Here is a 13,558-nt window from a genome sequence, read left to right on the forward strand (position 1 = left end):
CTTACTAAGGAAGAATATTTGACTACAAGAAGATCCCATCCATCCCAGTGCATGTGCCTTTGTTCAGATGTTTGATGGAGTGGGAGCTGTGGACAGCAGCAGCCCCCCTCCGTTCTTTCTCAGACTGGGAAGACCTGGCACACACACTGGCTGCCTCTAAACGTGATTGGGTCATGCCTTATCATATTCCAAAGACCCCTGCCTTTTCAACCTCCCTTTTGCCTTGCTTGGCCTGAAAAGGGCCTGCAGGGCCAGTGCTGAGAAGGGACAGAAACAGATAAAACCTGCAGGATGGCTTGGGGCTCCAAACTGCTGTGGTTATGACCCTCCCTTGTAAGGATCTAGACAACTTTGTCAACCAGCCTTCGGTTGCACTTGTAACCCAGTGGTAGGATACACAGGATGGCAGACAGGGCTTTATAGTTGTATGACAGAGGCCACATTTGGGCCTGTTCTGACTAAAGTCCAATAGTTTGCTTTGGCTACTTGAAGTCCCGAGATTTGTCAGGGAGGAGGTGTGGAGCAGCGCGACTGTGTGAGCTTCAAGGCTACACCCTGTGCAGTCTTCACTGGTGCAGGACTGTTGAGCTCACAACCATTCAGGCTTTACTTATACAGAATTGTGAAGTCTGCAACCATTGTAGTCTTTACTAGAACTGTAGAGGCTACCACGTCTGTGCCCCTTACTGGTGCAGAGTTGCATGTTGTTGGAGCAAGTGGGATAAATGAAGCTCAGAGAATGTAGCTGTATGAAACGGTGGAGTCCTCTTCTTACTTTGATCTACTTCAACGCAGCACCCAAGCAATGACCTCCTGATGTATAATGTACCCGTAGTCCCAGGGTTCAGTGGGAGGCGGCATTGAACCAATGGAGTGGGCTGAAGTTCCATACCGATTTCCTTGAGATTCAACCCACAAACTGAAAGGGAAATGAAATGAGCTGAGGAAATTTCTTGAATGAATAAACTTTAATTGCGTGTGTCTCTGAGCAGATGTTTGTACAGTTATGCAAACTTCACCAGCAAGGACCAATTGTTAATGAATGACTGCCTTTATATTGTTAGAAGTAGATATTTTCAAGGGCAGGAGAGGGTGGAGCTGTCTCCTGTAATTGCTGGAAATTGTTGAAGTGTACCAGAGATTGTATTTCTTTACTCGTACTTAGGACATGTGTGATTTACTATGTGAGGTGTTTTTTAAGCATTCCTGTCAAATACATGTAATCTGCAAAAAGTGTATAAATATCAGCTGAACAAAGTATGCGGTGTAACAATCCCCCAGACTTCTGATGAAAGTATGACACTGCATTGTACAATGCTAGTAAGTGACATGTTTAGGAACACCTTTGGTGCCTGGTCTATTTATGGCTGTCCAGGTAACCCCCTACCTCGGAGCTCCAAACTCCTTGATTAGTTCTGTGAAAATATACCAACAATAAGGTCCCCTTAGGGCGATTTCTCCCTTATTGCCCTGTTGGGCTTGACTCCGCTTTCCAAGAAACAACTCTTTCTGGCTGTTTACTACTGTACAAATGTATACACATTCACATTGTGGCCAATCAATGCCTTTTGCCGTTGTTTTTCGTACATTATTTACAAAAAAAGGGCACTGTGCCTATTCAGAGAAAACTAAAAGGTATATCAGTAAGGAACAGAGTATCTCTTCAAGCTGCCCCCGTTGCCCTTCTGGTCCTCTACTGCGGGTGCCTGCGGCTTCCGCTGGAAGTGGAATGTCTTGCCACGTGTGGTTGGCTTCTTGTTGGCCTTCTTCGCCTCCCCCTCCCTTCTTTTTATCTCCTGCTGAAGTGCTGCATCTCGTTTGCACTGTTCTTTCAGCTCCTCCCTCTCACGCTTGCGCTCCTCCTTGGTCTTATGCGTGGTCACCTCTTCCACCACGATGGTGGGGATAGAAAAACCCGCAGGTGGCAGCACGTCGTTGTCATGCCACCGCACCTGCCTGAGCTGCTGGTCATCAAAAACTGCTTTGGCCCCAGGAAGGCGAGCACCTGGGTGGTATTTGAACTCAGGCCGGGACTTCTTCATCTTGGCCAACTGGGCAAGGCAGGTCCTCTGGATATCCCGGTCAGAAACAGCCAGGTTGTGAACCTGAGGAGAGAAAGAACGTTGTGACAGCCAGACAAAAACACCTTTGGACAGACCCTGAGGATCATTGTGAGTCTGCAGTTGTGTAAATCTTCCTCCATATTTGTGTGTCTTCTGCTGCTTTTTACCTAAAGTTCCGAGACCAGAACACTGCTATACAAATCTAGTACTGGGAAGCTGGGGAGGAAGCCCTTCTTAATGAAGAAACGCACAACAGCCATGCAAACCGTAACCCACACACCAGATGAAATGCTCATTGACCTCACCTTTAATGAAACAGATGCAACTACACGCGTTATAAATCATATTGCAGATGAGATTACATATCACATTCCCCTTACCACTCTGAGAGAGACGACTATAAATGTAGTATAATTAATTGTTTTTATTAAATGTTTTTGTTTCCTTACATTTCACTTTTAGGTGTTGTATTTTGTTGGCATAAAATATTGTGAGATCATAAGCACTGTGTTTGGTGTGTGAGCTATGGTTTGTATGACTGTTGTGCATATATGGGCTGTGCTACTAACCATAATTGCAAATTTTCAATTCCTTGGTGGTTTTAATTTGTAGCCGTAACTGCATTTTAGCTATTTATTTTAGGTGAATTTCTGAGTTTTTTAAAAGATACTTTGAGGTGTTGTAAACAATGCTAACCATAACTTCACTTTAACTTTTATTTTGTAATCATATATTGCATCCAAGAGTTCTCTGTGTCTGCACTGGTTTGGACGCAGGGCATGGTCTCCAGCCGGCCCCTATTCCTTCTTTCTACGTGTGGCCAGCACCCACAACGAAGGCCATGAGCAGCAAGGGTCAGCCAGAGGGCCTGGCCTCTAGATAGGCCCCACACACATGTGGACAGCAACCCTCGCTCTGCCACAGGACCTGGCCTACAGGTGCTTCACCCTACCTTGCACAGGCAGCCAACCACTGCTGCGTGCAGCCTTCAGCTGCATGCAGCTAGGTTGACTGATAGGTCTCACCATTGGCCAGCCCTGGCAACAACTCATTGCGCGCAGCCAACCACTGCTGCGTATGGTCTTTGGTTATGCACAGTGGGGTTGGCTGCACAGCCTTGCCTCCGGCCAGGCCCTGTGCCCAACACTCCATCGGTGGGCAATCCCTCCTGCGCGCAGCCTTCAACCATGCGCTGTGGGGATGTTGGCCTCATGGCCCTTTACTAAGGTTTAACCCTGCCCCTTTCCCTCCGCCCACCACTTGTGGCTAATGTGTGGCCAGCTGCAAGCACAGGAGTATGCCCCTAGATACTTTTTCTGGTAAAGTTTTGCAGGTAGCATGAATCCAGGGCCCCAGGAACATCCAGGGAGGGTCCAACATCTGCATATGTGGGTTACGGTTTGTTAATCCTGCAATAATTTTTTTTTTAATTTATTACCAGAAGGGAACCATTTCCCCTACTATTTAAAATGGGTCTGGGAACTGGAGTATACTCATTTCGCCCTCTTATGCCTTCTTTCTTTTGATTTTTACCAGCTTGATTCTCAGTGCACCATCCTGGGAAATGGTGGGTGAAAAAGTTTTTTTTTTAGATGACCGGCCAATAAGAACATGGCTGATTCGCAAATCCGCAATAGATAGTGGAAAGAAGAACTCCCTCGTCTAATGATGGGCCTTTTTTTAATTATTGGATTTGCAAATCTTCCGAATTGACAGTCCAGCTGTCTCTAAAGTTTAACGTCTTAATGCCCAGCCTGATCATCTTTTTAAATGCTTATTTCTCAAAAACTATTGAATTGATTTAAACCACATGCACATATTTTACAGCATTACTGTTATGGGTGTTATTGCGTTTTGCACATTGCTACGGACTTTAAGAACGTGTATCGTGTTTTTAAATTATTGACATTCGACTATTTTGCTACACCCATCGTCTGCAATGAATGGGTTTTCTTTTTTGTACATTTTTGAATGTTGTTTTTCTATTTGAAAAACTGCCTCTTCAATCAATAAATTGTTAAATCACTTAACTTTTTTGAGGAATCTGAGAATATTTGTGCTATTAAAATGATTCTGAAATGTGCTTTCTTAATTTAAGAATATATCCTGGATTTTAATTTTTGAAATAATTTGTGCTGTTCCTTTATGGTCAGTAATAACCGATTAAAGATTAGTTGAATTGGTTAAAACCAGGAAAAGCACAATCATTGAGTAAAGTTCTACCTTCATGCCAAATTTGGTGTAATTCTGTCCAGCTGTTGTTTTCTGTATTAAACAGCAAAGTAGCCAGGTCTGCGCTATATGAATACCACACACATCCATACACACAAAGAATCCTATGGGAATAAAAATAGGCAGTGGCACTTTTCTTTGGGTTCTGCTCTAAGCATGTCACTAAGGACCCAATGTGTATATATTAGTTTTTTATAGAATCATCAAACGGCTCCAAAGTTATTAAACAAATAAAAAAAAATGCCTTTCCTATATAACCCTTGATCTCACAATAACTACAATGCTGTCATTGCCGCTAGTGCTAGAAGAACGTACAGGAGGTTCAGACATGTTTTGTACATATGAAAATATTGGAATATTTCATGGATATGATATGCAATTGTGATAGCCAGATTGACTCATTGCAGTTTGGAGTAGGTATTGAAACCCTTCTGAGGCTGTTTTGAGTTCCCAGTCCAGCCGTGTGTATGAGTCAGAGGAGCCACTTACCTTAGTGAAGGCCTCTTGTACAAATAGAGAAAAGAATCACAACCACAGGTACAATACAAATACTTTTCCAGCCGGAGGAATAAATGGGATCCTTGGAGAATTTTAACCAAAGCCCCAGAATGGAGTTGATCATACAGGCGTACAATAGCATTTCGTCACTTGTATGACAGCCAAATATATGAGCCCATATTCTTACCACTGCAGGTGTCACACTGCTCACTAAGGGGCATATTTATACTCTGTTTACGCCGCATTTGCGTCATTTTTTTTATGCAAATGTGGCGCAAACTTAACTCCGTATTTATATTTTGACACAAGACTCATCTAGTGACAAAATATTGGAGGTTGCACCATTTTATGGATGCGTGAACCTACCTTGCGTCAATGAGATGCAAGGTAGGCATTCCCATCCAAAAAATGGCATTATCTCCACAGCGCCATATTTATCCGCCAGTGCAAAAATGACGCACGGGTGGGATGCGGCCCCAAATAATGGCGCTAAGCTTGCTTAGTGCCATTATTGAACGCCTGGGTCAGACCAGGCGTTAGGGGACCTGTGGACCCATTTCCATGGTCAAACACCATGGAATGGGCCCACAGATGGTGCCTACCCCAAGCCCTAGGAACACCTCCACCCACCCACACCAGAGGGACACCAGAGAATGGGGGGCCCCATCCCAGGTCAGTATAGGTAAGTGTTTTGGTGTTTTTTTTAAAGTGCCATTGGGGGCCCTAACAAGGGGCCACCTGCATGACACTGTGTGCAGTAGCCATGCCCAGGGGACACTGGTCCCCTGTGCTGCCCATTGGAGTGGTGGGCATGACTCCTGTTTTTTTCTAAGACATGAGTCATGTTTTAGGATGGTTGTGCGCTTGTAAATGATGCAAGGCTGGTTAGTTGCATTTGTTTTTGTCACTAACCCATGTAGGGTCATTTTTTGACACACAACATCCTAACCTCATACCTCCACCCCCACCCGGCTAGCGTCATTTTTGTTGATGCTAGCCCAAATTTAGCACCAGCACGCGTCATTCCATTAATATGGCACCTGCCTGGTGCTCAGGAATGGTGCAAACCGGTGGTAAACTTTTTGGTGCAAAACTGTGTTAGCGCAGTTTTGCACCAAAAAGTTTAAATATGCCCCTAAAAGTCATAGTTTGTGATTACAGTTTTTTCCTGATACATTCAACCAAAAACTCGAAAGGGTGTGTCTGTTTTCCAGCGTAATTGAAATGTTAATTTTGTTCAAAAGTAACTAAATCTATGCACATCTGTAAAGCAAATTCACCCTCCATGTGTATTGAAGGCCCTTTTTGTCAGTGTGTGTGCAGAAGATCACACCATTGAAAGAGCTGTTACGAAAAGACAGGAAGACAGGAAAGAATGAGCCACACCTGTCTGAATAATCGAAAACATGAAGAAAGTGACTCCTACAAACTTGGATCCCTGATACCGACTTCACTACAAAACTATTCGATCAAGATGGAGAATTACCATCATCAGAAGAGAAAACATTAGTAAAGAAGTAATGTGTTTGTTTACCAATGAATAGTTTGATACTCAAATTTACCAGCTCAAGAAACAATTCTGGAGCAGTGGCTTGCCAAAAAGGGTTCTTTTTGAAGAGTTCATACCCAAAGGCACCTCTAATGTACATCTTCACAGATATACAAAAAAACCTATTGAACACGCCCATAATGTCAGTTAAATCTTAAATAGATTCACATGCTTGAATCATTCCCCGTCGTCGAAGTAGTATTCCCCCGGTGCCATAGTAAAGCAATGTGTAAAATGATCATAGCCCATAACGGCAATGAACCACTGGCTTAATAGTCTATGTCTTTTATAAAAAAGGACCAAACTGCAAACCTTTACCAATCTGATGACAGCACCCTCTAGAACACTTCCAAAAGAGGCTGAATTCCTCAGATTTTCTAGCACAAGTCTAATAGAAGAATGTTGAATTATAAGGGGAGCCTCTCAGGGAAGGAGGATGGGTTGTATGTGACTCTATGAAAGATACCAATATGGGAGAACCACAGTTACAGCTAAGTAACTCATTTCCCTTTCCAGTATTGGATCTTTCATAGGTTTGCATGCTTGAATCAGAAAGGTTAGCAGTAAACAGTATCACCAGTAACATCAGGAAAACATTTCAGATGATGGGAAAGACAGGTAACAAAGGCTCACCTTATTAAAACATATGTCGTAACACTGCTTGTCCCACAGCATCATCATTCTTGTTAGAAGCATCAAGACAGTATTGTTGTGTAAGTGTGCGCCTGCTGGACCATGTTGCTGTATGTCAGATGTGTTGAATAAGCACACCAGCAAATAGAGATGTGGAAGTGGAAACAGCCCTAGTGAAGTGGGCTTGGACCTTGCTGTGTAGTGGTCTTCCTGCTTGTCTGCGGCACAATTTGATGGTGGATGCAATCCATCTGGCTATGATCTGTTTAGAGATTGTGAAACCTTTTCTTAAGTCACCATAAGCCACAAACGATTGGATCCGCTTTGCAAAGTTCATGAGTCCTGTGTAAGTAGAATTTAAGATCTTGTTTGACGTCTGACGAATGTAGTGACTTCTCCACCACTGTTTGAGGATTTGAAAAGAATGTTCATAGTATTTCCAGTTCATTCAAATGTAAGACTGAGGGGACCTTTTGCATAAACTTTGGGTTGGTCCTAAGTATAACATTGTTTGACTTGAATTGGAGGAAAGTTTCCTTTATTGTGAATGCCTGAATGTCACAGACCCTCTTAACTCATGTGAGTGCCACGAGAAGTGCTGTCTTCCACGTGAGAAATGTTAAATCAGCTTTGTGAATGGGCTCAAATGAGGCTTTCATAAGCTGTCATAGGACAACATTAAGGGGGGCCATGATGGAGGAGGACTTCTTACTGGAGGAAAAGTTCTGAATAGGTCTTTAAGGAATTGTTTTATAATTCTACCAGACCAAAACAAAGGTGTGTTGTTAGATCGTGTCAATCTGGAGACTGCCGCCAGATGTATTCTGATGGATGAATGTGTTAATCTGGATCTTCCCAAATGGAGCCGATATGGGAGAATTTGCTCTGGAACTTTGGATTCTACACACCAGATGCAGAAACGTTTCCATTTGAGTTTGTATGTTCTGTTAGTACTTTCTAACCTTGCTTTTGCAAGTATTTTCCTACAGTCGGAAGGAATATCTAACAGGGCAAACTCATTGAGCTCAGGAGCCAGGACAGCAAGTGTAGCGATGTCGGGCTAGGATGATGAACCTGGTCGTTGTTCATTGTTAGTAATGTTGGTATTGGTTTCAGGTGAACATGGGGCTGTTCTGACAGGAGCAGGAGCTCAATGTACTAAAACTGTCTGAGCCACCTGGGAGCAATGAGGAGAATTCAACAAGGCTGTCTATTCAGCTTCTTGAGGAGCCTTTGGATCAATGGGATCGGGGTAAAAACATAAGCATAGATCCCTTACCATGTCATTGAAAATGTATTTCCCCACGACCCGACCTCTGGATGCCAACTTGCAAAGAATTTGAATTTTTTTGTTCTCCTTTGTCACAAACAGGTTTAAATTTGGCTTGTCCCAATGCTGGAATAGGTTGTTCAGAATCTGCTGGTTGAGCTCCTATTCATGACAGGTGGGATTGGTCCTGCTTAGCAAATCTGCGAGTATTTTGTATATTCCGGTACCTGTTCTGCTGAGTGTTACTCGGTGTTGAAGAGCAAAGTTCCATGTCTCTTGGCTTGACAACCATGTGCCTCCCTGCTTGTTGATGTAAAACATGCTGGTGCTACTGTCCATGGGAATGAGCACTGATGACTGTGCTATCTTGGGGAGGAATGATTTTAACACCTAGGTGATGGCTTTTAGTTCTGGCAGGTTTATGTGCATCTTCATGTGTTGATAATCCCGTTTGTCGCTGATAGTAAGGTCCCCATCCTTCCCGGGACACATCCGTTGTAATGATGTATTCAGGAATTTGAGCAAAAAATTAGAGACCTTTGCATAGGTTTGATTTCTTCATACACCAAAGCATGGCTGGAGTCATTGTTGGAGTTATCTCAATTAAGACATTGAAAGAACCCTGCTTTTGTAGACAACAATTTAGATTGAGAGGGATGCAAGAGGAGAGCATCCCAAGGGGTGATTTGTATATCTGTACCAAAACTGACTTTTTGTGGCCAATTCTTTCTCTAATTGCTGGACTTCTGTCTATCTGTCCTGTGATGAGGAAGCTTTGTTGTGGATGGTGCCCAGAAGTACTCCCAAGAATGCTAAGGTTGTTGTATGATTTAGATGAGATTATTGGCTGTTGACCATGAGACCCAGACTGTTGAATAATAGGAGGTAGGTTGCTGTGTCCTTTGTTGCTTACTGATACGCGTGCACCTTTACGAGCCAGTCATTTAGGTATGGAAACCCTTGAACTCCGTTCTTTCTGAAACAGGCCATCGCTGTCGCTAACACTTGGCTGAAAATGTGTGGTGCGGACTTCAGGCTGACTGGCAATACTCTGAACTGGTAGTGGGTGCTGGTTACCTTGAAACATAAATATTTTGGTGCTTTGGGTGGATTGGGACATTGATGTATGCATCCTGGATGTCTCGGGTCGCCATGTAATCCCCTTGGTTGAGAAGGTGTAGTACATCCTGAAGTGTAACCATGCAGAAAGATTGCTTCTTCAAATACTTGTTCAGCTTCCGAAGATCTAAGATGGGGGCGCCAATCTCCTGACTTTTTCCAGGTAAAGAAGAAGTGAGAATAGAAACCGATTCTCCTCTGAGTCTTTGGAACGACCTCTATTGCTTCCTACTTTAGCCTGGTTGATATTTGTATCAGGAGTTGTTTTAGGTGGGGAGGTGGTGCTCCCTTCGGCGGAATATGGGGTGGAATTTTGATGAACTCCAGAGTGTGTCCCTGAGCGATTACATTGAGCACCCAATGTCAGATGTTATGAGACCATTTTTGACAATAATGTGACATTCGACCCCCAAGTTTAGTTGGTGATTTTTTGGGGGATAGCCAGCACCGTGCAGAGGTCACTGCTTTCTGGTAGGATCACTACCTCAGGAAGAGAACTTTCCTCTGGCCAGTGTGTTTATATGTTGCGGCTAGTGGATGTCTAAATTGTTGCTGTTTGTGTGAATATTGTGGACGATACTGACTCTGGACAGACTGATATTGTTGTCTGTAGGGTTGATAACCTCCTCAAAAAGAATAAGTTCCTCTGCCTCTGGCTCCCCGAAAGGGTTGCTTTCTGAACTGGACAGTACCCAGGGTCTTGGCTGTATCGGTGTCAGCCTTGATGGACTGGAGTGCATCATCCACACGTTTCCCAAACAGTGATTCACCATCATACAGCATGTCTAATATCTTGCTTTGAATCTCTGGTCGGAAGGAGGTAGCCTTTAGCAATCTCTGTCTTTGAAGGACAGCAGCGCCTAGCAATTGCCTGTCTCCCTTGGATGAGACATCAGAAGCACAGTCTATGATTTCAGCTGGTATACTTTCTCCCTCCTGCAGAATTTTTCAGGCTTAAACCTTGGCTTCTTCTGGAAATATGTTGATATATGTGGAAATACCTGACCTAACTGGGCGGTCGCAATGGCCCAATATTGCTAGGGAATTTGACACCCTACCCGTTGTGGCTGCCATGGAGGGCCCAGAGGACCGGTGATGCAGTCTTTTGTTGCCTGCGGCTGCAGGGAGAAGATTCCGTCGACCCACTGAAGATTTCTTCGGAGCTTCTAGTGCAGAGAGGAGGCAGACTACCCCCACAGCATGCACCACCAGGAAAACAGTAAACAATGCGGCCGGATCAGCGGTACAAGGTTGCAGTAATCGTCTTTGCTACTTTGTTGCGGTTTTGCAGGCGTCCAGAGCAGTCAGTGGTCGATTCCTTGGCAGAAGGTGAAGAGAGAGATGCAGAGGAACTCTGATGAGCTCTTGCATTCGTTATCTAAAGAATTCCCCAAAGCAGAGACCCTAAATAGCCAGAAAAGGAGGTTTGGCTACCTAGGAAGGATAGGCTAGCAACACAGGTAAGAGCCTATCAGAAGGAGTCTCTGACGTCACCTGCTGGCACTGGCCACTCAGAGCAATCCAGTGTGCCAGCAGCACCTCTGTTACCAAGATGGCAGAGGTCTGGAGCACACTGAAGGAGCTCTGGGCACCTCCCCTGGGAGGTGCAGGTCAGGGAAGTGGTCACTCCCCTTTCCTTTGTCCAGTTTTGCGCCAGAGCAGGGCTGGGGGATCCCTGAACCGGTGTAGACTGGCTTATGCAGAGATGGGCACCATCTGTGCCCATCAAAGCATTTCCAGAGGCTGGGGGAGGCTACTCCTCCCCAGCCCTGACACCTTTTTCCAAAGGGAGAGGGTGTAACACCCTCTCTCTGAGGAAGTCCTTTGTTCTGCCTTCCTGGGCCAAGCCTGGCTGGACCCCAGGAGGGCAGAAACCTGTCTGAGGGGTTGGCAGCAGCAGCAGTTGCAGTGACACCCCGGGAAAGGTAGTTTGGCAGTACCCGGGTCTGTGCTAGAGACTCGGGGGATCATGGAATTGTCTCCCCAATGCCAGAATGGCATTGGGGTGACATTTCCATGATCTTAGACATGTTACATGGCCATGTTCGGAGTTACCATTGTGACGCTATACATAGGTAGTGACCTATGTATAGTGCACACGTGTAATGGTGACCCCACACTCACAAAGTCCAGGGAATTTGCCCTGAACAATGTGGGGGCACCTTGGCTAGTGCCAGGGTGCCCACACACTAAGGGCCAGATGTAGCAACGTAACAATTTGCGAGGTGCAAAGTGCGAGTCCATGCGACTCGCAATTTGCACCTCGCAAATTGGTATGCAGTACGGTGTCTCAGACACCGACTGCAACTCGCTATGGGGTTGCAATGACCCACCTCATGAATATTCATGAGGTGGGTCGCAAATTGCGGCCCCATAGCGAGTATAGGCACTCGCAAACATGGAGGCCTGCTGTCGTCAGCAGACCTCCATGTTCGTGACTGCTTTCAATAAAGAAGTTTTTTTTTTTTTAAGTGTAGCCCGTTTTCCTTAAAGGAAAACGAGCTGCACTTAAAAAAAAAAACGAAACCTTTAGTTTCGGTATTTTTTCAGGGCAGGGAGTGGTCCCTGGGACCACTCCCTGCCCTGAAAAAATATTTTTGGTTCCATTCACAAATTGGAAGGGGTACCATGGGGACCCCTTCCAATTTGCGAGTGGGTTACCATCCACTTGAAGTGGATGGTAACTGCGATACCATTTGCGACCGCGTACGCGGTCGCAAATGGTATTGCATACCACTCAGACTCGCAAATAGGAAGGGAACACCCCTTCCTATTTGCGATTCTGAAATGCATATTGCGAGTCGGTACCGACTCGCAATATGCATTTCTGAATAGCAAAGAGGCTTTTGCGCCTCACAACGGCGATTTTCGCCGTTTGTGAGGCGCAAACCCTTTGCTACATCTGGCCCTAAGTAACTTAGCACCCAACGTTTACCAAGTAAAGGTTAGACATATAGGTGACTTATAAGTTACTTAAGTGCAGTGGTAAATGGCTGTGAAATAACGTGGACTTTATTTCACTCAGGCTGCAGTGGCAGGCCTGTGTAAGAATTGTCAGAGCTCCCTATGGGTGGCAAAAGAAATGCTGCAGCCCATAGGGATCTCCTGGAACCCCAATACCCTCGGTACCTCAGTACCATATACTAGGGAATTATAAGGGTGTTCCAGTATGCCTATGTGAATGGGTGAAATTGGTCATTAGCCTGTTAGTGCCAATTTGGAAAGCAAAGAGACAGCATAACCACTGAGGTTCTGGTTAGCAGAGCCTCAGTGAGACAGTTAGTCATCACACAGGGAACACATACAGGGCACACTTATGAGCACTGGGGCCCTGGCTGGCAGGGTCCCAGTGACACATACAACTAAAACAACATATATACAGTGAAATATGGGGGTAACATGCCAGGCAAGATGGTACTTTCCTACAGTCGGTATTTGAGGAGGCTATTAAAGGGCAACAAGGTTTGTTTCATGCATGTTCTTTAGTGTGATGTAGAAATAAAAAGTACCATGAAGTACCCCGTGAGTCTGGTGTAGTTATAGGAAAGGGAGATATAATTGAGGGCACCACCTTGTGAAAGAGAGTATGAGCAAAATCCCCAAAAAACAGTTGTGACCAGATTTCCAACCAATGTTGTCGGTGAATTTGGTATGATGAAATATACAGTCGATTAGTGATTCCCTCTATTGATTGTAGGTGAATCATGCCCATACAGGTGTGCTATTAATAAGTAGAGCAGATGCTGGCATAGGCTAGTTAGTGGCATTGCTTCTTGTAGGTGCATTATCACAGGATTCATTTATTATTGTTATGATACCAGTAGGTGACAAAAGAAGACAGCTCATACCTAGTAAACATCATCAAGTAAGTCCATCTCTCCCTTTTGCAAGATGTTACAGTCTTGGACTGTCCATCACTATCGTCCTCTAGGGCAGTCATTAGTTTTTAATTTTTGGACCCATAACAAAAGGCTACCTTCCCTGTCCTTCAAAGGTTTTTGAGAAAAGGTGTGACAAATCTTGCAATCTCTCACCTTAAGCTCCGAGTGAAGGCAATGTATACACTCGTTATGTGAGTCATCAGAGTGGAGCCTCTTCTTCCCACTGAAAAGTCCTTTTTTAGCTGGTTCTGACATGATGTTCCAGTCAGAATATGTGAATATATATCCAGTAAGTAGTGTTCTGAACTAATTC

At 44.6% G+C, this 13,558-nt stretch overlaps 1 protein-coding gene across 1 annotated transcript in view; it reads right to left on the minus strand.

Annotated features, from left to right (window-relative positions):
• Nucleotides 1-955: 955 nt before the first annotated feature.
• TBC1D10C (TBC1 domain family member 10C) overlaps nt 956-13,558 on the minus strand; it is a 236,630-nt gene continuing 224,027 nt past the window's right edge. Inside the window, exon 10 of the mRNA XM_069232929.1 lies at nt 956-2,105. Within this exon, the coding sequence (XP_069089030.1) occupies nt 1,641-2,105 (465 nt within the window). The 3' untranslated portion in view covers nt 956-1,640. The remainder of the gene's footprint in view (nt 2,106-13,558) is intronic.

The sequence above is a fragment of the Pleurodeles waltl genome, chromosome 4_2 (genome assembly GCF_031143425.1).
Source record: "Pleurodeles waltl isolate 20211129_DDA chromosome 4_2, aPleWal1.hap1.20221129, whole genome shotgun sequence".
In the NCBI taxonomy this organism is placed as follows: Eukaryota; Metazoa; Chordata; class Amphibia; order Caudata; family Salamandridae; genus Pleurodeles; species Pleurodeles waltl.